Raw genomic sequence first — 26,083 nt, forward strand, 5'->3', positions numbered from 1 at the left:
ACTTAGTCATAACCAACTCTATGAGACCCAAGAGACTATAGCCCACCAGGCTCCTCTGTCCATGGAATTCTCCAGGCAAGAATACTGGTGTGGGTAGCCATTCCCTTCTCCCGGGGATCTTCCTGACCCAGGGATCAAACTTGGGTCTTCTGTACTGCAGGTGGATTCTTTATCATCTCAGCCACCAGGGAAGATCCCAGAAAACTCACTTTCTAATCCTCCCCACAAATACTTTGAATTCAATTCTAACATCACACAATTGCAGGCACAGAACTTCAGTCACTATCTTAGAAATAAAATTAAAATCACAAGGAACAATTTTGAGTGTTCTTTCACTTATATTCAGGAAAGACAGACCAAAAAAGGTACAATTATGTACTGACGTCTGTGAATGAAAAAATACTAAGATTATGATTCAAGATTGAGTCCCATTTTTATTTGAAACATGCCAGGATGGCCGAGTGGTCTGAGGCGCCAGACTCAAGTTTCTACTTCCCATTTTTATTTGATTCTATATCCCAGAAATGTATCATTATCCAAAGAAAAAAGCCAGCTACCTGTAAATATAAGTTCATAACCCCTTTACTATTCATAGCCACTCTTATTTATTTTAAAATAAAGAAACTAAAAGAGGAAAGGGAAGTAAAAATTCTACTTAAACTACTACCAAAGGGTTAAAAAGCTAATATCAATTTTTAAAAACACAGCCAAATGATTTGTATCACAAGATGTCAGATTTTGGAGTGAGGTTTGCTGTTTCCCAGCTTCTTTTTTTTCCCCCCCTTAATACAACACAACCTCAATTTCTATATTCAAAATAGGATCACTTTATAGGAAAACACCACTCCACTAGACAGAGGGTCAATTTCAGTGTCACAGTGAAATCTGGAGCTCAAAGGCCTGGTCCCTGAGAATAAGTCTTTCTTCTTACAAAAGTATCTCATGTCAGCACTTTACCGCCGAGCACAACAATAATGACAGATCATTATATGTAAATGGTACCTCAATATAGATGTTTTTTCAAAGTATCAGAAGCATGGTAGTCATATTAAGTTCTCTCTCCTTAGTCAAAATTTGGGGGCCATTATAAATCCAGATCATGTCCACAAAAATCAAGAAAATGAAACTGTACTACTTTTGGACAAAGCCACAAGGCAGGAACTACAAGATTGAGTAGATGGATCTGGTTTTCATTAGCCAATACTAGTTTTCACAACTTGTCACTGCTTTGTTTTTTTCTACGACTGTGTGTGTGCATGCTTGTGCATGAACATGTTTGCGCATGTTCTATACTTTGTACTTAATCAGCTGCCATTAAGTCTCATGTGGGCTGGGAATGAAGAACATAATCAAAACCACCCAAAGAAAAAGTATGCTTTATTTTTATGTGTTTAATCCTCTAAAATAGCTATTAAAAAAGTATCAAGCCTGAGGCCTTACCCTGTTCGTTTGGTGATGGTACCAAGTGTCATTGGCTGTTTGATTTGGGCGAGAGGCATCAACACCATCAGGCTGGGGAGAGGAGAGAGGCGAGGGTTGCCGGGGTTGTTGTTGGCAAAATTATTGTAGGAGTCTTGGCTGTTGAGCTTCCCTATAAAGAGAAAAAAGAAAAGAAAAGCATCACCAGGAGAAATGTCCTTCTCTGACAGGGTTTGCACTGGCTCCACTAATCTTTTAAGAAAGTTATCAAAGGCAGACAAGCTTCTAAAAGAATCATGACTCTATAGAAGGGGGGAAGAAAAACAAAGGACTCTGGTAATACCAAACAAGACTTGACTATGAACAGAGACTTTAGTCTTTGAGGATGGAGGCTTGAAGGATACAGAATTGGATAGATGTTAAATGGTTATACAAATAATTCGTATAAAACTGAATTTTATGGTGCTACAAAGAAATAGAGGATAATAAGAGAGAAAAAAATGAAAAGGTCTAAATTAGTCTAAAGGAAGCATGGAACATTTCCTTGAACAAGCTTGGGAGTAAGAAGAAAATATTCCAGCCATGGCAACCTATAAAGCCTCAGAGGGCAGAAGAAACATGAGTCACAAGGATGTATATCCACAGAGAACAGCATGAGAGACACAGGATGAAACTGACCAAAATCAACAGGCAAAAATATTGCCTTCCTCCCAAAATGTACCACTATGCACCATAAAATTAAAAATCATGAATCAACCCTTTATTTTATGACTGCATTAATATAAAAAAATAAAAAGAATTATGGCTCATTAACAACCAGGAAAAACAAACTGAAGTAAAATCTGATCTGCATAGAGAAAAATTAGTCTCATCTCACCAATAAGCAAAATTCCTCTCAGGTACTTACTTTTTTTCCCATTCCGTAGCTCTGCATTTTCCAGAATGTTCTATAAATGAAGGATGTACCGTACTGAGTCTTACTTCTTTCACTTAGCAATAAGCATCTGAGATTCAACCACTCTACATTTTCCTACAGGTATCAATTCTTTTCTTTTTATTCCCGAATATAATCTCATTGTATGGAAGTACTACAGTTTGTTTACCCAGTCATTGGCAAAAGGACATTTGTTTCCAGCTTTTGGTTATTACAAATAAAGCTGTCATAAACATTTCTGCACAAGTTTTTGTATGAATGTAAATTTTTTTACCGTCAAAAGAGAAAAGGAAAGATACACCAATTTGAATGCAGAGTTCCAAACAACACCAAGAAGAGATAAGAAAGCCTTCCTCAGTGATCAATGCAAAGAAATAGAGGAAAACAACAGAATGGGAAAGACTAGAGATCTCTTCAAGAATTAGAGATACCAAGGGAACATTTCATGCAAAGATGGGTTCGATAAAGGACAGAAATGGTATGGACCTAACAGAAGCAGAAGATATTAAGAAGAGGTGGCAAAAATACACAGAAGAACTATACAAAAAAGATCTTCATGACCCAGATAATCACAATGGTGCGATCACTCACCAATAGCAAGACATCCTAGAATGTGAAGTCAAGTGGTCCTTAGGAAGCATCACTATGAACAAAGCTAGTGGAAGTGATGGAATTCCAGTTAAGCTATTTCAAATCCTAAAAGATGATGCTGTGAAAGTGCTGCACTCAATATGCCAGCAAATTTGGAAAACTCAGCATTGACCACAGGACTGGAAAAGGTCAGTTTTCATTCCAATCCCAAGGAAAGGCAATGCCAAAGAATGCTCAAACTATCACACAATTGCACTCATCTCACACACTAGTAACATAAATCTCAAAATTCTCCAAGCCAGGCTTTAACAACACGTGAAACATGAACTTCCAGATGTTCAAGCTGGTTTTAGAAAAGGCAGAGGAACCAGATATCAAATTGCCAACATCCGCTGGATCATCAAAAAAGCAAAAGAGTTCCAGAAAAACATCTATTTCTGCTTTATTGACTAGGCCAAAGCCTTTGACTACATGGGTCACAATAAACTGTGGAAAATTCTGAAAGAAATGGGAATACCAGACCACCTGACCTGCCTCTTGAGAAACCTGTATGCAGGTCAGGAAGCAACAGTTAGAACTGGACGTGGAACAACAGACTGGTTCCAAATAGGAAAAGGAGAACATCAAGGCTGTATATTGTCACCCTGCTTATTTAATTTATATGCAGAGTACATGATGAGAAACGCTGGGCTGGATGAAGCACAAGCTGCAATCAAGACTGCTGGGAGAAATATCAACAACCTCAGGTATGCAGATGACACCACCCTTATGGCAGAAAGTGAAGAACTAAAGAGCCTCTTGATGAAAGTGAGAGAGGAGAGCGAAAAAGTTGGCTTAAAGCTTAACATTCAGAAAACTAAGATCATGGCATCCAGTCCCATCACTTCATGGCAAACAGATGGAGAAACAGTGGAAACTGTGGCAGACTTTATTTTGGGGGGCTCCAAAATCACTGCAGATGGTGACTGCAGCCATGAAATAAAAAGACGCTTACTCCTTGGAAGAAAAGTTATGACCAACCTAGACAGCATATTAAAAAACAGAGACATTACTTTGCCAACAAAGGTCCGTCCGGTCAAGGCTATGGTTTTTCCAGTAGTGAGAGTTGGACTATAAAGAAAGCTGAGCGCCGAAGAACTGATCCTTTTGAACTGTGGTGTTGGAGAAGACTCTTGAGAATCCTGTGGACTGCAAGAAGCTCAAACCAGTCAATACTAAAGGAAATCAGTCTTGAATGTTCACGGGAAGGACTGATGTTGAAGCTGAAACTCCAATCCTTTGGCCACGTGATGCGAAGAGTTCACTCATTTGAAAAGACCTTGATGCTGGGAAAGATTGAAGGCGAGAGGAGAAGGGGACGACAGAGGATGAGATGGTTGAATGGCATCACCAACTCAATGGGCAGGAGTTTGAGTAAACTCTGGGAGTTGGTGACGGACAGGGAGGCCTGGCGTGCTGCAGTCCATGGGGTCACAAAGAGTCGGACATGACTGAGCGACTGAAGTTTTTTAAAATATATATCTAGGAATGGAGTTGCTGATCATAGAACATGAATGTTTGCATGGAGATAATAACTGTATTTTTAAGGTTATGAGAAAATGCTAAACAGTTTGACAAAGGAGATGACCCATTTCACATTCCCACCAGCAAAATATGACACTTCCAGTTCTTCTGTAACCACAGTAGAATTTGGTGTTGTCACTCATTTTGATTTCAGCTATTCTGGCCAAATATGCTTAGGTTGCTGTTGTTGTGGTTCATGAACTTATTTGTCATCCATTTATTTTCTTTGGTAAAATACCTATGTAAAGCTCTTGCCAATTTTAAGAATTGGGTTAGTATTTTTGCTGAAATATAATTCATAAACATAAGATTCATCCTTTTGAAGTATACAGTTCTATGGTGTTTGGTATATTCTACAGAATGATACTAGGATCGCTATCGCTATTTCAGAACATTTTCATCACCAAAAAAGAAAGTCCATACCCTTAGCAGTCACTCTTCTTTTTCCCTACCCATCAGCTTTTGACACAGAAATCTGTCCAGTTTGTATGTATTTGTCTACTCTGGATAGTTCACATAAAGGGAACCATACAGTGTGGCCTTTTGTGAGTGCTTTTTTCACTTTTGTTTCCAAAGTTTATCCACGTTGTACCATGTGTCCACAGTTCATTCCTTTTAATGGCTGAATAATATTGCCCTGTATGGATATACCACATTTATACCAGCTGATGAATATTTGGGTTGTTCTAACAGGATACTATGAATAACGCTTCTATGAACATTAGTACATGGGTATATTTATGTGGACTTGGGCTTTCAATTTTCTTGGGTACTTATGACTAGGAGTGGGACAGTTAGGTCTACATTGAACCTTTTGAGGAACTGATAAACTAAAGCTACACCAGTGTATAAGGGCCCCAAATTTTCAACCACCTCAACACCACTTGTTATAGTCTATCATTTTTATTTTATCCATCCTAGTGGGTGTGAAGAGGTATCTCATTGTAGTTTTGATTTGTGTTTTTTAAATATCTTTTTCATGTGTATTTTAGTTAATTTATATACCTTCTTGGAGAAATGTCTATTCAAAACACTTGCCCAAAATTGAGTTGTCTTTTTATCGTTCAGTCATAAATAAGAGTTAAGCATATTCTCAGAATGTAAATCCCTTAGCAAAAACAAGATTTATAAATATTTTCTCCCTTTCCTATGTCATCTTTTCGCTTTCTTCATGGTATGCTTTGAAACATAAAAGTTCTTAACTTTGATGAAGTGTAATTTATCTATATTTTCTTTAGTTGCTTATACTTTTGTTGTCATACCAAAACAAACATTACCCAGTCCAAATATACAAAGATTTATAGCTATGTTTTCTGCAAAGAGTTTTATATTTTTAGCTGTAACATTTAGGTCTCTGACTAATTTTGAATTAATTTTTATAAATCATGTGAGGTAGGGGTTCAACTTCACTTCTTTTGAATGCTGAACATCCACTTGTTCCAGCATCACTTATTGAAAAGATATTCTTTCCCAACCCAGAGGATTATCCTGGCACCCCTGCTGAAAATCAAATGACTATAAAAATGAAAGAAATTATTTATGGATCTTATTCTCAAATTTTAAAAGTTCTTTATATATTCTGGATACAAACCTTTTATTAGATACGATTTTCAAGTATTTTCTTACCCTGTTCTGACTTGTCTTTTTGTTCTCTTACAGATCTTTTAACAAGCGGAATTTTTTTTTTTTTAATAAATTCCACTTCATGAATTTGTTTTGTACATAGAAATTCAACCTAAAAATGTTTTAATTTTTATATTTTACTCTTACAAAAATATAATAGGACTTCCCTGGAGGCTCAGTGGAAAGAATCTGCCTGCCAATGCAGGAGACACAGGTTCGATCCCTGATCCGGGAGGATCACACATACCACAGAGCAATTAAGCCCCACGTGTCACAACTATTGATCACGCGCTCTGGAGCCCACATGGCACAAGCCTGCGCGTGCTAGAGCCCGTGGTCCACAAGAAGAGCAGCCACTGAGATGGAAACCCACGCACTGCAACTGGAGAGCAGCCCCCACTTGCCACAACTAGAGGAAAGCCCATGCAGCAACAGAGACCCACCACAGCCAAAAATAAATAACTTAAAGAAACATATGTATTTCTTTATGATTCATAGTATTTATATTATATGATATAGCTAACTTTATTGTAAGGTAGAAAATATGATTTTTTAAACAGAATAATGAAATGAAACAAATGAAAGGAAATGAAACAAAATCTCTGAAGTTTAACTGACATTTACTACAACCTTACAAATATGCATTTCAATTTCTTTTGTTTCTTTCTTTAACCAGCATCCTCAAAATAGTACCGGCAATGTCTATTACTTCAATACTGAGATACTTTTAAGTCTGAGGCAAGGCGGGATTCATGATCTCTCATTTTTCCATTCAACTGATATCCTGGCCTAAAGACAAATTGAGCAAAATTTTGTTGAGCTGGTATGTTATACCAATGTGTTCTGCTATCTGAAAAGAAAAATAAAATATACATAGTCACCAATAAGAGACGAGAATATCAGAAGGGAACATGCTACACTGCAGAGCAGAAGCACCCATTTGGGCATTTATTATTTCTATATTATTTGGTGTCACCACCCTGTAATCCTACTGCTACAAAATTCAAATAAGCTACAAATCTCCCAGAGAGAAGAGTATGAAATGTAAAGGCAGACATTAGGGTAACATTAGCAACATCCTCTTCAAGATACAAGCCACATGGAATTAGAAAATTTAGATCAGTGTGTTTGTTTTTCTGATTTCTGTAATGCTTTGAAATTCTGCCATATCAGGATGGTTTCTAAAATAGCCATTACATAAATCCTTGCCTAAATACAGACACACAGAACTCAGTGAAGAAAATACTTTAACTTTCAAAACTCCAAAAACCCTTGTTCCAAGAAACCTTTTCCCAAGAAAGAATAAGGATTGTGAAGTATCTCTGTCACAGCAAATAACTGTTTTTCACAGGGACTTAAGATAGGAAAAAATAGTAACATCAGGTTGAGTTGTTTTTGTTTCTAAGACAGTCAGTGGTCTGTTACAAATCTTTGATGGATCATCATATCCAACAAAACTTTCTGCTTCTACCTATATTTTGTCATTATCTGCAAAAATGCCAGCTCACATTTTGATAGAGATTGCACTGACTCTGTTGATCAGTATAGGAAGTATTGCCATCTTAAGCATATTAAGTCTTTCAAGCCAAGAACATGGGATGTCTTCTCATTTACGCAGGTATCCTTTAATTTCTTTGAATACTGTTTGGAGCTGAAATCAGGCTACATACAACATGAAATACGTCACAAGCTAATGAAATTCAAGGCCTATGTTTAACACACACATTTCACAACAGCAGTCAAATATTTGTTGAGTGCCTCAGCTGAAGATAACATGCTCTGAGGACTGCATTCTTTGTTGTTGCAAAGCTTACAGTCTAATATGCATGAAACAGGAATAATTAAGTGCTAATTGCCTAGTACTAAAGATAAGTACACATGGGATCAATTATTTGGAGAAGATATCACGGAGCAGATGGGACATGACCTAGGCTTTGAAAGATGGATAAAATATGGGTATGAACAGGAGAGAAGAAATATTCTGAGGATGAAGGATAACATGAAGAGCAGAGACTGCAAAGTGATGCCACAGGTGTGAGCAACAGTACGAAATCTCTTAACTAGAGGAAAGAATTATAAAGGAAAGCAATGGGAAGAAAATATATTTCAGTCTTAAAAGAAATACTTCAATCGAGGTGGAAATACCTAAAGTTAGGTACCTAAATTGTTCAGCAAGGGAAAAGCACGGATTTTGAGAACACTGAACTTAAGACGAGATACAATGAGAAGTCTAGAAAAGTGAAGCTTTTCACTGAGAAGCTCCAAATCTTGCAGTTTAGTTACCCTTGACTTAAAATCCTTCACTGGCCCACCAGGATAAAAACAACCTCAACGTACATCACACCTATCCTTCTCAGTCTTCTGGGACACCCAAGTATTTATGAGTTTTTATTCTTGGTGTCTATATTCATGATGGAGCCTCTGAAACCCAGTGTATCTGAAAGAGTAAGCTGGGTAGATTTTATGTTCTTAAGAACAGGGGCAGTGTCTGACTTATGTTTAATTATGTGGCAAGTAATTTATTTAAAATAGCTTTAATGAAAGAATAAATGTGTTCAACAATGCCAAGGTTCAGAAAGGCAAACTCAGAGAGAAAGCTGCTAACTCTGGTAATCTTCTATTGAAGACAAAGAGCTTCCCTGGTGGCTCAGTCGGTAAAGAATCTGCCTGCATTGCAGGAGACCTGGGTTTGATCCCTGGGTTGGGAAGATCCCCTGGAGGAAGGCATGGCAACCCACTCTGCTATTTTTGCCTGGAGAATCCACATGGACAGAGGAGCCTGGCGGGCCACAGTTCATGAAGTTGCAAAGTCGGACATGACTGAGTGACCAAGCACAGCATGGCAATCTTCAGTAGGGTAGCTTCACTAAAGAGGCGAAAAATCAGACTTGTTGTTGTTGTTGGAAAGGGATAAACAATGGGTACACTGACAGGAAATGATCACGGTAATGGATACAGAAAACAGACTTAAGGACTTTGAGGCTAAAAAGACATTAACAAGATGAGATAATGTACCAGGCAAAGGACTCATTCAACATTCATTCTTTCAGTTCACACTTTTGGAGCCTTATTGGTAGGAGGCCCTGTTCTATGCCTGGCTGAACAAATCCCAGGACTCCTAAAATTCATAACATAATAAGATAGAAAGACTTTGAAGAATTTAAAGGGAGTAAGCATGCTATGAGAGACATCCTCAAAATGTCCCAGGAAAAAAAGGAAGGAGATATCTTTATTATTGTTGTTTTAAATGGAAAATATTCAAATTTTGAGTACAGAGGCAGGAACTTGTATCTTCCCATCTTTCGTTTCCAACTAGAAAATAATGGATGAGAGATGTGTGAATAATTAATTCAGGAATTAGTAAAATGAAGGAACTCACATAGACAAAAAATCTCATCAACTCACATGTAATGATTTATACATAAAAATATACCAAATTTTAAAATGAAAGTTCATATTGAATCAAATACACAAAAATAGTATAATGATCCTTTCTTCCCCTTTCAATTGCTCAAAGTCTTTATTTAAAGATGATTCTGTCACTTCCTTGTGTCATGGATTTTCTTGGAAAATGCAGCTTGAATCTAACAAACCTCCAGATTTATCCTCCACAAAACCTGAAGACTCCTCCAGAGTAGTATCAGCATCTTACTAACTGTTGACATCTCAACAGATGTTTGCTGAATGAAGGAAGGAAATATATTTTTTCTCATATCCAGGAAGTACAGGAAAATACAACCCTATGACCTATAGAAAAAAAAATTAATTTTGGAGGGGACCCAAAGTACTTCAGAAGAGAGCGAGGTGCTGGAATCTACGGCTTTCACTACTCGCCTGAGTCTCAGGTTGACTCGACCAGGAGCATGGGTTTGGTAATTTTAAGAATAGCTCTTCAGCCACTCCCTTACGGTTACATCAAGCCTAAACTTCCGAGCCAGGATTTTTCATTAAGCCTGAGACTTCTTACTCTAATGAGGTTCAGTAGAAGAAACTCATAGTATCCTAAACCTTGGACGTGGCTTAAGTGTGTCCCTCCATCCAATGCTTCAGTTTCCCTTTGGACAGAGAGGGAGAGCGGTGCCCCTTGCTTTATTTCACCTTCTGAGCACACATATGATAGTAACCATGAAATTTAAAATGCCTGAGATCAGTGAAGAGTCACTATGTCAATTCTAAATGTCACCTTCACCAACCATACTTTACTATGTATAATGAAAATAGTAGAGGTTGTTTAACTGCAGCTTCAATAGTAGGCTTCATAAAACCTTAAAATACATATAATATTTCACACACCATTCTGCTTACAAACCCCAGCTGGGATAAGACCTGTAAGTGACAAATGCCATGAGAATGGATATTCTCACAGTATTTCTGGCACATCCAAACAGAGGAAGTCCCAAAAATCTCATGAGAAAATAAGCTCTTCTAAAACTCTCATCCCAGTTTTTTGGGCTTACTCTATATAGATAAACTTCCATAAGCCTTCAGGCTTTTGGGTCTTTAACCAAATCCACCAGAGCTTTGATCCTTTAGAGGTTTACCAGTCCCCAAGATAGACGGCGTTCTCTTGGGGGAAAAAAAAAATCCCAAGTTCCAATAAAGTGGTTTTCTCAAAGCAGGAATTCTACTTGTGAACAGAAAATCATTTAAAAATCAGAAGGTTCAAAACATCCTTTGATGTTTAAAGCAATGATATTCTGTTTTCAGTTGTTTATTTGTTTATGGTTATTATTGTTTTTAACGTTACAAAGTCCTAAGCCAGAACAGTTCACATTGGGGTTTCACTACTGACTTTCTGTATATCCTTGTACAAGTTGGCGTTTTTGAAAAAGGAATTATGAAAACAACCTTGTGGGCTCTTTTCTTCCTCCCGTTCTGCCTTCTGGATGAAGAATACCTGCAAGTACTTTGGGAAAGGAACTCTCAGGCTCCTCATGAATACACAGCACCACCGTCCGTGTGTGAGGTGGACAGGGTGTGATCTCTGTTTACTAAAAAATGCTGCTAACTTCAAAACGCCACCTTATCATGTGTGCGTGGTCCCAAAATATGTTTTCCCACACACTCTACACTGTAAAATCACAGGGGAAAAATGGATGAAGTTGAGGATAAAAGTAAAGACAGAAAATAACAATGGTCTTTGTTGCTACACTGGAGCGGCTGCCTGTCAGGTCAGCTTTGAGGAGGTATATTCCCAAACCAGTCATCATTAACAGACTCGTTTCCACAGGAAAAAAAAAAAGACAGAGTCTGAAAACTCCGGACAAAAGAAATCCCTGCAGACAAAGTAAAAACAAATTAAAAGACCCATTATAAAACACAGATGCTACAAGGAAAATAAACTTTCCAAGATTTACTGGGCTTTGACAAACTTGAACATTTGTGGAAAAGACATCAGCAACAACTCCCAGGTATGCGGCTGCGAAGCTGGACTCCCTTCTGTTTTATCTTTACCCTCCCTGCACAAGCTGCCAGGTTGGTATTCTTAGCTTCTGAACGCAGTGATGTGAGAACATGTGAATGTGGCAAACTGCCAGCCACAAGAAATCTCTAAAGCCAGCAAGAGCTGAAATTATTGACCATCTCAGATTATGTTAAATATTAAAGTTAATACCAGGGTATCTGTGTGTACCCATGTATTTCTTCTTAAATGCAAACCAGAAGAGGAAAAATAAGACATAGATGCAATTACAGGCTTCCTTCCCATCCTTTAAAAAAAATTTCCCTATCCTACCATGCTGTGAATAAGAGCAGTTAAAATAACATTATGCAATCAGGGGATCAGAGCTGTAGATAAGAAAGTACCTGAAAACAGTATCACATCAGTGAGAAAGAGAAAACTTTTTGTTTCCGGTTTCTAGAGGCACAAGCTACAGATTATTGCTAATGAGGCTCCGAGGAAGATTCTAGGAACAGGAGGCGTAAGAAACTAAGAACTATAATGGAAACAAGTGGACCAAATGGAGAGGGGGGAGGATAAAGAAGCACTGTCTTTTGTTGTCATTGGGGAGGCAGGGATAAATATAAAAATGGCAGAGGTTCATGTGGGAAAAAGCAAAAGGACACTAGGCGGAGTTGACGATGCCCTGGGGAAGCGCACGGCTTTTAGGAGGTCTGCATTATCCTCTCACTTTTTGACCCTTACCATGGACACACTCTTATCTCCTTTAGGCACTCCATTTTTCTGAAGCTTTACAACACAAACATATACAAAATGGGACTCCGACAAGAGTTTCAAATTCCGTTCTCATCACCCTTTCACAGGACCCACTCGTTCTGGGATACAAGCCTCCCAATCAGCATCCTTGGTCCCTGATATTTTAAACTCTCACGCTGTGAAACCAGCGTAATGAGGCATACTGAGAACCAATGGGTATGTGACAGGCTGCCAATCCTGGAAGACAATTCTACAGGAAGAACCCTATTACCAAACATGCCATTACTGTCCTCCTTCCAACAACGTCCTTGCTCTAAGACCTCACGAAGATAGATGATTCACACTCAACATCACGTCTTTCCAAAATAAAAACTGGCAGTAAGTTCATATGGGGCCTGTTTTTTGGTGCTTTGGCTTTCCACAGAAGACCAAGACGCCCAGTCTGCTTTTAATATCCTGCTGTGGAATCGACAGGGATAAAAATCCAAAATATACCAATGAGTTTAACCAAGTTAACTCTGTAGTTGAAAAGCTCCTATCTTCTTGACTCTGTCAAAGGGAGTACAATGGTAGCTTGTTTTGAAACAATCACTGGAAATCTAGGCTCTGAAAAGTTAAAAACACTACTGAGCTCTGGCTTGCCATCTAATTTAACATTAAAGCTTTCTCAGCTAAACACTCGATAATTATTTAATCAAAACCAAATAAAGTCCTTTCTGAATATATAAAAAGTATCCTGTGCAAATGGGAATTTCCTGACTGTGGGTTGCTTGGGGTTGACATAAGAGTGTCTATTTCTCTTTTTCTTTCTCTCTCTCTCTTTTTTTCCCCTTTCCTAGATGAGAATGACAAGCTTCCCAGCTGCAGTTCCAGGACTTTCACCTCCTTTTTGACCTTTTCTCAGGCGTATTCCAGTATAATCTGTAATCTACTCAAGTAGGAAGAGGAAACAGCAGCGCCCTGGTGAGAAACAGTGCCTTCTGACCCACATACCAAACTGGGCGGAAGCAATGCTTGTTCACAGGAGCCAAGGCGAGCAGAACACACACAATTAAGAGAAAATGAATAATGCATCCATATTTTTTAAAAGACTGTTAACAGAACAAGCAAACAGCTTTGGTGACAAAGTGCAAGATAGGAAGTATCCAAGGCCAATTCTGATTAGGTACTGACTTGCTCTCCCTGTAACTTTTTTGGAGAGTAATAGGTGGGGAAGCAAAGATACTGTAAAAACATTTATGCATTTCAAGCAAAAACACTTGTTGCTTTTTCAAGTAGCCAGTTCACAGGACAAGAGACATAACTATAGGTACTTTGGGAAGGGGCAGGAGGGTAGAAAATAGAATACCCCACAAAATTGACTTGAAAAAAGAATCCAATTTTTTTTTTTTTTTTGCAAGATGGTGATCGAGGTTTTTAATGATATTGTCATCACTCTTCCCATCACATACAAAGGAGCTGCATGGAACTTCGCACTAGTGCTTATTAAATGTCAGTAGAATTAAAACTTCACATTCTGGAGAATTAAAACTGCACTAATTATTAAATAGTTATCAAGGTATAAATTTACAAATAATCAAATATACAATTTGCCAGGTGGTTTCCTTTTCCAGTCTGAATACTTTTTCATCAGTTAATTATTACCTTAATGTGTTCACAACTGTTACATGTAAATGTGTTTTTCTTTCCTTAAATCTAAAACTCATTAAATTTAGAAAATGTATATGTAAAAATTAAAAGTCAAAAGGAACTGTTGCTAAAACTATATGTAGAACAAGATCAGTCTACACTACTCTTAAAAGATACAAAAGCTGTCTGAGAACAAGGAGCCTTGGAATGCAAAAATAAGCCTAGAAAGGGAGATGAGATCAAGAGTTAGAAACAACATTCATAAAAATACAAATGTGGGGAAATAGAAATATTTCCAGAAATTTTCAGAGATAAAATGTGTATGGGGATAGGCAATTAAATATATTGTGTGAACATGTTTTGTCTACATTTCCTTTCCACTCTATTTCTGGCACAATCTGTTCACAGGGCCAACCCAAATTTACAAAATGAATTTTTAAAATCTTTCCCCATAATTAGGAAGTTCATTACCTTAGTTTATTATTCTTACAGCATTCTAAGATTTGAGATGAAGAAAATTTGTAAGAGCTGGTTCTCTTAGTATTTTAGAAGTTTCAGCAATTATTAATTCATTTTAAATATTAGGATAGTAGTTTACCACTCTTTCAACAATGAAAAATCTAAACAGTAAATGGACTATACTTAACACTAAATGGACAATACTTAACACTAGAGGGAACAAGGCAAACTCTTTGTAGAAATAAGAAGAATAAAAGAAAAAGATTTGGGGACTTTTGCTTTAAGATTCACATTATTCCTAAATCTAACAAATTTAAGCAACCTCAAAATTTCCCAGTCTTCTGAATTGAGCTTAAGCAGAGTTTTGGGAATAAGTGCTTAGAAGTGAAGACTTTTAATAAACTTAGTGAAAAAAATCCCCAGAACTAAAAACCCCATAATCTGACATCACTTAAACCAAATTTGGGATTACATGAGTTCTCCAAAGTATAAATAAATCCTCATTGAAATGCTTTTTAAAAATATACTATACCCATATCTCTCATACTTAAATATCTTGCAATGAATTCTGTATCATGTCAACAGAGCAAACAGAAGCACTTAACTGATAAAGGAAAAAATCTTACAGAAACTTACCGGCATCATTCAGTAAATATAATGTTATTATTTAAACTGAACATATAAGATGTGGAAGAATGGGAATTGGAATGAAATAAAAACAAACACTGTAATAAGATAAAATACTGAATAAATTGCCAGATTTAAGGTGTAATGTTCTTAGACTCGGAGGACTCAAAATAAGTAAACATTTGCAGAACTGGTCTTTTTTCCAGTACATTAAACACCGTATACTGAAGGAAGAACTAAAGATTAAAATCCAAGTATTTTCTGCTGAACAACAACTATCGTAGTACACTGGGAGCAACTTTCCTAATAATCAAAAAGACGTAATTCAAAATAGCAATAGCAAAGATGCTCCCCACAACCTCCTTCTCGCTCCCCTACCCCCACTCCATAGAAGCCTTCCTTCTTTTAACTCATGACCATTAAGGATATTTTCTGGCTCTACTTCAGCATCATGACTCAGGTCATGAGAAGTGTCAAAGATGCATTTCCTTCAGATGGGAAAGAGCAACAGATTTTAACAACCATACAAAGATGGGAGTACTGTGCAAAAGAGCCAAATCAGCATTTTTGACAGAAGGGAAGATAAAACCTTTTATACTCACATATATTTTATTTCCAGTTTAAAAACACTTAAATAGCATTCTATCTAAAATATGCTTACATGTTCTGCTCAAGAAGAAAACAGGAAACCCATACTCAATTTAGCTGCCTAAATTATCAACAATGTGTGAGAGAGAACTGTTCACCAATCAAAAAAGAAAAAGAAGTAAGTCCAAGTATACCTTAGGAACATTAATAAACAGTTCAAGTTTTTGTCTTCTACATGTATTTCTCCAAAAGCAAAAACCATGAATTTACCTGTCTATATTAAAAACTACTTTTGATAGAAAGTCCTTGATGGAGAAAATCACAAAGAAGAGTGACACCTGACCCTACCTGGGCACCTGATAACGAAGACTCTATCACCTTCCTTGTATCTCTGCTGCCTTAGCAGAAACGCTTTTTCTTAATCAGCTGGATTGCTGCCAGAAAACCATATTCAATTAACAGTACTGTCGCTTTATATTTTCTTTCATCCATGATTTTATCAAAGTGTACATGCTTTAATCCACTCCAAATTAGACAGGAGTGAAATATTATTGAACGTTTGTTAATTCCTGACCAGGAAAGATTCTCAGCACTGAAAAGAGAATGGCCTGTCTCGTCTGAAGCTGCCAACAATGGCAATGCCCATACTAACTCCACTCTAGCCATTCTGAAACAGCTTCACTCTTGGGCTTCATTCTAGCTTCAATATTCTCACCTGCAAAAACACATCATCCAATGTTAATAACTCTTTCAATGAACCTTAAATCCCTTTCCTTTTCTCATCCTTCTCCAAATTCTAAATGTCATTTTATGCTAAGAACCATTATAGTTTCTATTTCTCAACAGAAACCATTATGGTTTCTATTTCTGTGTAACCCCGGCACAGCGCCGACCCCACTCACCGTCTCCTTCTGCAGTTTGCAAACTTTAAGCCACCAGTCAGGTTTTTACTTCCTGCTCAGATTCTTAAGTTCAAGACTGCTCATGGCTGCTACTCCCAAGTCTCATAATTTCTCAATCTGTTTACTTGGGTCACTCCTGCAGACACTGGTCATTGGGTACCAGAATTTTCCTACTTAATTACCTTCCTCACTGGAAAACTAAGGCTAAGCTTACCTGCAAATTGAGAAGCCAAATCCTCTAAGGAGCAAAGAAATGGATCAGAAATTATAACTACCTTTAAAAAAGATAAACAATTTTACATCTATAGAATAAGAAAAGGGTGAGATAATAAAGAAACATTCACAGAAAAGGATACTAAAAGCATATTGCAGAAATTAAAAAACATGAGAAATAAAAAAACATACTGTAGAAATTAAAATGCAATAAGCAGGTTAGGAGATAAAGTTGGGGATATTGTTTTAAAGTAAAACAAAAAGACAAAGAGATAGAAAATAGAAAAGGAAGTTAGGGGTTCAGTGTAGGATATCTATTACCCAACTGACGTGATTTCGAGAAAGGGGCAAAAAAACCCAAGACAGCAAGAAATAAATTATCAAGAATTAAAGCCTCTGAGTGGGAGCAGTGGGTGCAGGAGAGTGTAATTTTTCATTATAAAATTGTGATATCATGTTACTTTTTAATAAATGTATGTACTGCTTCGGTACAAAAATTTTATTGAATAGGTAAACGAAAATAAAACTCCAAATGTTAGCAGAAAAGTATCAGGCCTATTGATGCCTCAATAGTGGAGTGTAATCACTGCTCCCATAAAGTACAGAGATAGATCCTTGAATAGCAATATGTAGAGAAACAAAGAAAGGAACTGTTAGCACACACAGAAACCACTCCCTCCGATGGTTAACTAAAACATTTGCCTTCATTCAACTCCCTAAATTCATTCACAGGAGCTAGGTACCTGGATGAGATACTAAAACTAGATAATAAATGACAGTAATTTATTTCAAAAGTTCAATTCTGTAATAAGACTTTGAGGAATAAATCATAGAAAACATAATAAAAAGGAAGCTAAGTTATTACAAAATCTTAGACGGCTTCAATATCCACAGAACACCAGGTAAAGCCAGGGCGGCCATGACTGAAATCATGGGAAAGTTTAGAAAAGATCGCCCTCTAAAGGCGTGTCTCATTAACCATTTTAAAACAAAATTTGAAACCTGCAGTCTCTGACGTACCAAAGTTAAAAACACAGAGAAAACACAAAATATTTCATAAACAGTAAAGAGCAAAACAAAAAGTGCCAATTTAGCTTCAATTTATAACTACTTAAGCCAGTATTTATTTTAAGGAATAAAATTTAAAATGAGAGAAAAATAAGCCATATTACAAATGATATAGACAAAAGATAAAATAGTCAAATAGACTTGTTTTATTGTCTTAAATTTAATATAAAGTAAAATTTAGAGATAATATAAGAGCTTTTAAAGATATTCCATAGGTAATTTTATTTTTCTCAAAACTATGGTATCTTAAACTTCCTCTCAATTTTGCTGTGAACCTATAACTACTGTATAAAATAATCTATTAAAAAATCATGCTATCTTTATTTAGTAGATGGTTTCTTCAATTAGGGCTTCTGAAATAGAAGCACTTTGTTTTCAGGGCAGTATTTATTATAAGGCCTCTCTTTTCAATCTACTTTCCCTAAAGAACTCATCTGCCCTCTCTGAGAAACAAGAGGAAGTGACACGAAAATATTTTAAGTATACATAATTTTTGTGCATAGAAATGTAAAAACAAAGATGATCAAATAACTTATAAGAAAAAAACTCACTAGGAAAACTATTAGACTTAAAAAAACAAATTACAAACTTCACAGGAACTACAAGAAAGTACATGCAACCAGTTTAAAAAAAAAGGTACTAAACTATGATAGCCTAAAAGAAGATTTTCATCCATTTAACATGTATATACTATATATATACTCTGTGTCATATGAGGCATAAAATTTAAAGCAGAGCTACAGTGCACATGATTGATTTTTCTTGGCAAAAATTAAAACATACAAATGGAAACTTCAATCCACAAGTAAACAGTGATGTGGAAAGAGAAGTCAAGAAACATCACATTATTATTGATTGTCTTAAGGAGGTGAAACTATATAAGGTTGAAATGTGTGGTTGCTTTGTATTTACAATTGTGATGTGGTCTGTATCAAGAAAACTACCGATCAACAAAAGTAAGTAATTACAATAAACCATCAAATGAAGGCTATAAACAGAGTTTCTAACAGAAACAAAGAATGTCTCATATAGATGCCAAGAAGAAAAGCGATGCTACCAGTTACTTAGAAGCACTTTATTAAAATAAGGAGGCTTCAAGTCCAAGGAGGCCCCATCTACAGGACTCAGAGTCTCATCAACTACTTGCATTTGAAAGAAGCAGAATCTGGAATTCAGATGCCTGAAGCTATGATTCCCTTGAGGACCTATGACTTAATGGGAAGGAGACACCTCTGAGAACCACAGAAGTGAATCCAAAATCCCTCTGTTGATGCAACAGAAAAAAAACAGGAAAAAATAAATTCCTTGAAAGCCCTGTCACATAGTAACCACCATATTCTTCAATCTAAACTGGAAAATTTGCAAAATAAAGAAATGCAAAGGCCAGAGAATGGATGGATTAATTTATCCAACTATATTTCCTTATGTATGGTATCACATTCATAAAGAAGGCTGAGCACCAAAGAATTGATGCTTTCAAACTGTGGTGCTGGAGAAGACTCTTGAGAGTCCCTTGGACAGCAAGGAGATCAAACCAGTCAATACTAAAGGAAATCAACCCTGAATATTCATTGGAAGGACTGATGCTGAAGTTGAAGCTCCAATACTTTGGATACCTGATGTGAGGAACCAACTCATTAGGAAAGATCCTGATGCTGGGAAAGATTAAGGGCAGGAGGAGAAGGGGGCAACAGAGGACGAGATGGTTGGATGGCATCCCCAACTCAATGGACATGAATTTAAGCAAACTCCAGGAGATAGTGAAGGACAGGAAAGCCCGGTGTGCTGCAGTCCATGGGGTCAAAAAGAGTCAGACACATTAAGAAACAACGTCAGAAATCAACTTATCAATTTTGAGTCTAATAATGCTACAAGATCCTATACACAAATAAGGTCACAATTATATTTCAGTCGCTTATTACTGGATGAATTCTTCATTTACTCTCTTTTCTGCATATAAGGTACTATAAAAAAATATGAATAGTGAATCAGTCCTATATACCTCCTCAATAATAAACAAAATCAATAATGAAACTAATCACAGCAGCTAATCTTTTCCTGAGTTATTTCATATGTGCCAGACACCATTCAGAGTGCTTTGATCCTCACAGTAACTCTCTAAGGGAGGTAATTTTATTATCCCCATTTTACTGATAGAGAATTAAGGCACAGGTAGAGCAAGTACTGTGTTTAAATTAACAGAGTCAGAAAGTCACCCAGCTTCCACCACAGGAAGTGTGACTGCAGGTCCTCCAACTGACTCCCGAAGGAAGTCACAGTTAATAATGGAGATCATCAAAAATAATAGGTAGAAAGCAGTAAGCAATAAATCCAGATAAAGAACTTACAGAAGAAACAAACAGCGGAGTTAGGCATTTTATGTTAAGAGGGAGAAAGCACATTGAGAGCTGAGCTGAGCTGCCAAGACGCATTCAACATTTACCTGAAGAAATAAGCAGAAAGCAATTCAGGTGCAGAAACAAGGTGTCAACTGAAGCTGAAAAGCAAAAGCAAGTAATTAAATTTGCTTGAAGCATAAATAATAGTGGCAGAAGGGGTTTCTTCATTCAGCAAAAACTTCCTAACTGGTAAAGGTTAGTCCTCATGTCCCAGAGGACTATCTGCCTGTCTCCTTGAAGCTCCCAATACCCGCAACCACATTCACTTCCTATTTCTATGAGAAAACAGAAGCAGTCTTCTCTTTGCCCTCTAGTGTGAGTGCATGCATGCTCAGTCGGGTCCGACCCTCTATGGATCCCACGGACTGCGGCCCGCCAGGCTCCTCCATCTACGGAATTTTCCAGGCAAGAAAACCGCAGTGGGTTACCATTTCCCACTCCAGCTTTGCCCTCTAACTTTTCCCCAGTTTCCATCAGTGCTCAATGAAAGGCCTGTCAATATTGGCCTCCAATTTCTCTCTTCCCATCCTTAATAAAATCCACCCCTATCAGGCCCCCATGGCTCCACCAAAATTGCCCTTATCAAAGCCACATGTCCTCTCTTGACTAAATGCAACGGTATTCTGTGTTTTTCTCAGTCCTTATCTTAATTGTCCTATTGGCAGAATTTAACACATTAATCACTCCCTCCCTTTTCTCAGGAAAAAAAAAAAATGTCTTTGTTTGGCCTCTAGGATTTCTCATGTGTGACTTTCTTTCTATGCCACTTACTACTTAAAGTTGGAGGACCCTAGGACTCAGACCTGGGACATCTCCATCTTTTCATACTCATTCACTTACTAGGTGATCTCCTCCTGCTTTGGCTTTCTTCATCTATGCCTTCCCAACATTTATTCTCAGCCTATTCCTTCCCACTAAACTCCAGATTCATAAAACCAACTACCTACCTAGCATCACTAGGTCAAGATCCCTCTTAAAGTAAACATGTCCAAAACTTCTGATCCTGTCTCTATCCCCAAACCTGCTTTACCCCTGTGATCCTCATTTCACTGTGACAGCAGTCCCACCCTTCCAGGTGCTCAGGCTAAAAGCCTTACTAGTCACCCTGACTTCTCTTCCCTCGCCTGGATCTCTACGATACCCTCTTCACTGGTCTCGGTAGGGTTCTCATCTTGTCAGATGGCAGATGGTGCATTTTCAATACACATCTCCTTTCTGCAGTCTTGCCACGTCACTCAAAACCCTCCACAGCTTCCCCACTTCACTCTGAGTAAAAGTCAAAGGCTGACATGACCTGGCTGCACTGCCTCTCTGACCGCATCTTCTACTCTGTGGCTTCCGTGATGTTTCTCAACCACATGGGTCTCCTTGCCTCTCCAGGGACACTCCAGACACATTCCCAGCTCAGGGGTTTTCCACTGGCTGTTTCTTCTGCCTGGAACACGTTCTGCAGGTATGTGCATGACTTCCTCCCACACTTCCATCAGAACTCTATTCAAATGTCATCTTCTCAGTAAGGCCTGCTGGAAGCAGCCTAATTTCAAACTGCAGTCCTCGCCAGTACACCCTACCTCCCTTCCTTTACTCTGTCCCACAGCACATAAAACTACCTATTTATCCATCCATCCACCTACCGTCTATCCTATGCATCATACACATCACTCCACTAGAAAGTCAGCTCCATGGAAACACAGATGTTTTCCTTTTTTATTCACTGCTGTGTCCTTAGAGCTCAGAACATAGTAACATTAATGAAAAGTTCTTGAATAAAATGAAAGAATCTTATAGATGTTGAAATGAGAAGCAACATTACCATGAATGAAAAGTTCTTCATTCTGACAAGTAATGAGTTGTTTTTATTAGAAAACCTTGATAGATGTTTGAAAACTTTCATTTGAAGACTTAGAATCTACATTTTACCAAATACTACATGAGGTACCAAGATATAAATATAAATAAGAAAAAGATCCTCTCTTCATAGAGGTCAACCTACTGGGAGACACAGGCATGCCAATGAACAATTAACATACTAAAATATAATAAAATTATGTGCACAGTGCCAAGACCACACCTGATACAGAAGACACAACATTCAGACATGGTTAAAAAAGGTTTAAGAGATGAAGTGCCACTGTTAACTAGGTCAGAATGAAGAGGGTTTTAGTAAACATTCAGGGAATAAAAATTATTTCTAGAAGAGTATGTCAAGAAACGAATATATGTGGCCTTTTCAGGGAAGGGTATGGAAATGTAGGTGTGGTGGGACAAGAAGCTGGGAAGAAAGTAGAACCTTCCAGAACATCCCAAAAGCATAGTGAAACACTGAAAAACTGAAAGTAGGAAAGTGGAAGAGTGTATTTACGGTTAACAAAGAAAATGCTTCCAATAGTTAAAAGAAAAAAAAAAAAAAGGCTAGAAGCTACTGAAACAGATGAGGTAAGAAATGATGACAAGAAGTTCTTAATCATTTCTGTCGTGGACTACTTCAACAGCCCAGAAAAGTCTGTGGTTTCTTTCTCAGAATAATACTTAGAAATGCATGGGATACAATACACAGAATTACAAAAGAAAACTGTATTATTATATTGAAGTAAAGCTATCAGTTTATTTTAAAAATTAAGTTCTGCTAGAGTAATACATGTAAATAAATATTAAAAGCAGTAATATTACATAATAATATATAAAAATTTTCAAGCAACGATGAGCACAAACCATATTTCAAAATATATCAACAATTCAAAAGACTTCAAAATATATTTTTTGTATATGATACAAAAGCATCTTTTTTTTTACTGGTGACAGTGTTACAAGAACTGCTATTACTGGCATGTGTTGTCTATATTCATAGTGAAAGAAAACATTTAACTTTGGGTAGGGGATCATAAACCTAAAGTTGAGATATTTTCCTATCCACGTTCATGGATCTTAAGAATGCCTTACAAAGCCTAAGTTCCAGGCAACAAGATTAGAAATGAAAGAGATATTTAGAGAGAGTTATGTTTCAAATAAATAAACATCCTCTGTTCAGTAAAAAATGGCAAATAGATAAAATAATCCTAACTTAAACTGGACTGCCTCCAGAAAGTAAAAAGGAAATATCCCTATATCAACTGTTATTTAACAGTTTCCTTTACTTTGCTAAAAAGAGCACAGACAAACAACGGTAATACCGCCAAAGCATGATTCATTTTCAAGATGAATCCCTCCCCGTTCAAAAGTTTACATTGTTTTTGACTAGCATCAGATTGTTTATCCACACAAACTGTAAATACATCATTTTTAGAACTAACCAACAACAATGCCCATTTTGTTTTGACATGTACCATACAAAAAGAACATAAAGAAAAATGACCATCAGTCTAAAGTCTGCACTTTAAAAATGAGAAAAAACGATGGAGTAAAAGCAGGTGAAATTCCAACTTAATTAAACTTCAGCACACGTTATGAGGAGGAAAATGTCCCCTGAAATTCCTTGCTTTCAAAGGGGAATTTAAGAACAGCTGTGTTGCCCCAAACCCCATAATCTCCTCTCTGAGATGTCTTCTCTTAACTTTATGCAAAAACATTAAGAAAGTTGTGAAAGAAATAATGCTGAGGGAAAATAATATATTTTGACAGAGAATTCAAGTATTACTCTTCAAAGGTCTGATCTTTTACAAATGACAAATCCTTAATTGGCTGGCACTTGGCACTCTTCAGCAAAAATACATGGAAAGGTACTTGGTCAGCATTCAGTATGTGCTTTTTCCCCTGAGACAAGAGCAGAGATGACCTCAATTTTCTGTGCATCTTATGCCCAAAGTCTAACACAGAACCTGGTATATGGTATCTTGTTAGAGAAGGAAGAGTGGGAAGAAAAGAGGAGCTCAGAAGAATGCTCTCTGAAAAGGCACACATGGAAAGACTACAAATTCTCCCTATTTTTCTACTAATATATCTGGTTCTCTGGTCAACCTACCCACCCAGTGTGCACACTGAATCTCTCTCCATAAAGTTTATGGTGAAAGTGAAGTTAAGAAAAATATGCAACACAAAAAGCAAAGCCCTTGAAGTACCTATGTTGTTCATTGTTCAGTCGCTAAGTTGTGTCTGACTCTTTGTGACTCCATGGACTGTAGCATACCAGGCTTCCCTGTCCTTCACTATCTCCTGGAGTTTGCTCAAACTCATGTCTATTGAGCTGATGATGCCATCCAACCATCTCATCCTTTGTTGCCCCATTCTCCTCCTGCCCTCCATCTGTCCCAGCATCAGGGTCTTTTCCAATGAGTTGGCTCTTCACATCAGGTAGCCAAAGTATTGGAGCTTCAGCTTCACCATCAGTCCTTCCAATGAATATTCAGGGTTGATTTCCTTTAGGATTGACTGGTTTGATTTCCTTGCTGTCCAATGGACTCTCAAAAGTCTTCTCCAGCATCACAATTTGAAAGCATTAGTTTTTTGGCGCTCAGTCTATAGTACCACCTAATTATAGAACAAAGTTGTACTGTTGTTGTTTAGTAGCTAAAGTTATGTCCAGTTCTTTTGTGACCCCATGGACTGTAGCCCACCAGACTCCTCTATCCATGGGATTTCCCAGGCAAGAATACTGGAGTGGGTTGCTATTTTCTTCTCCAAGGGATCTTCCTGACTCAGGGATCAAACCCACATCTCCTGCATTGGTAGACTTTACTACTGAGCCAACAGGGAACTCAATGTGACAAAAGTTACACCTAAAAATGTAAGGAATCATTTCTGAAGTAAATTTCCTACAAATAGCTGAAAATATGAATAAATATCTCAAAGCTTTCTAAACCTTTTAAACATGCTAAATACTTTTTTTAATGACTGTTTTCACCCAAGACTTATTGTAAAAGATTTTCATGGATCACTAATTAAATATAAATGAATCAAAACTATTCTTATAAAAAATAATAGAACCAAAGCACAAAACATTATCTAGGTAGAAAACAAAGATCCCAAACTTGGGACTTCCTGAGGACTTCACTTCCTAATGCAGGGGTTGTGGGTTCCATCCTTGGTCAGGAAGAGAAGATCTCCACATGCCTGCCTTGTGGCCATAAACCAAAGCAACATAAAACAGAAGCAACGTTCTAACGAATTAAATAAAGACTTTAAAAATGGTCCACATCAAAAAAAAAAAAAAAGGTCCACATCAAAAAAATCTTAAAACAAAAACAACAAAGGGCCCAAACTTTTCTGAGTTGTAGAATTTCTCCTCAGGATTCTAGTTACAAATATATTTTTTCAGTCTATCTTACAATTTCCTCCAAGGAAAAAATATATCTAAATTTATCTATTACATGTATCTTTAATTGACTAGGTATTACAAAAGCACATGTGTTCAAGCAGGAGCTAAAACAAATAAGGATAAGGATATACACAGAACCACAAAGGTATACTCAAACAAGCACTTGTACACACATGTTCATAGTACCACTATTCACAAAAGCTAGAAGGCGGAAACAACCCAAGTACTCATCAATGGATGAATGGATAAAATACTGTGGAACATACACATAACAGAATACTATTCGACCATAAAAAGGAATGAAGTAATGATACAGACTACAATGTGGCTGTACCTCAAAGAAGCCAGACAAAAGGTCACATATTTTATGACTGCAGTTATATGAAATAACCATATCAGGTACATCTGTACAGATGGAAGCAGATTGGTGGTTGCTAGGGACTTGGACACAGAAGAGTGGAGAGGAACTTCTTAAAGAATATGCAGTTTTTGTCTGGAGTGAAGACAATATATTTGGAACTAGATAGAAGTTGTTGTTGTACAGTTGCTAAGTCATGTCCGACTCATTGCAATGCTATGGACTACAACACACCAGGTTCCCCTGTTCTTCACTATCTCCCAGAGTTTCCTAAAACTCATGTCCATTAAGTCAGTGATGTC

General features: G+C 37.2%; 1 protein-coding gene across 8 annotated transcripts in view; it reads right to left on the bottom strand.

Annotated features, from left to right (window-relative positions):
• BCAS3 (BCAS3 microtubule associated cell migration factor) overlaps positions 1-26,083 on the bottom strand; it is a 579,738-nt gene that overhangs the window by 337,008 nt on the left and 216,647 nt on the right. For all 8 annotated transcript variants that reach the window (XM_043902888.1, XM_043902895.1, XM_043902891.1 and 5 more), the window contains exon 16: positions 1,441-1,591. In XM_043902888.1, the coding sequence (XP_043758823.1) occupies positions 1,441-1,591 (151 nt within the window). The remainder of the gene's footprint in view (positions 1-1,440; positions 1,592-26,083) is intronic.

The sequence above is a fragment of the Cervus elaphus genome, chromosome 5, assembly GCF_910594005.1.
Source record: "Cervus elaphus chromosome 5, mCerEla1.1, whole genome shotgun sequence".
In the NCBI taxonomy this organism is placed as follows: domain Eukaryota; kingdom Metazoa; phylum Chordata; class Mammalia; order Artiodactyla; family Cervidae; genus Cervus; species Cervus elaphus.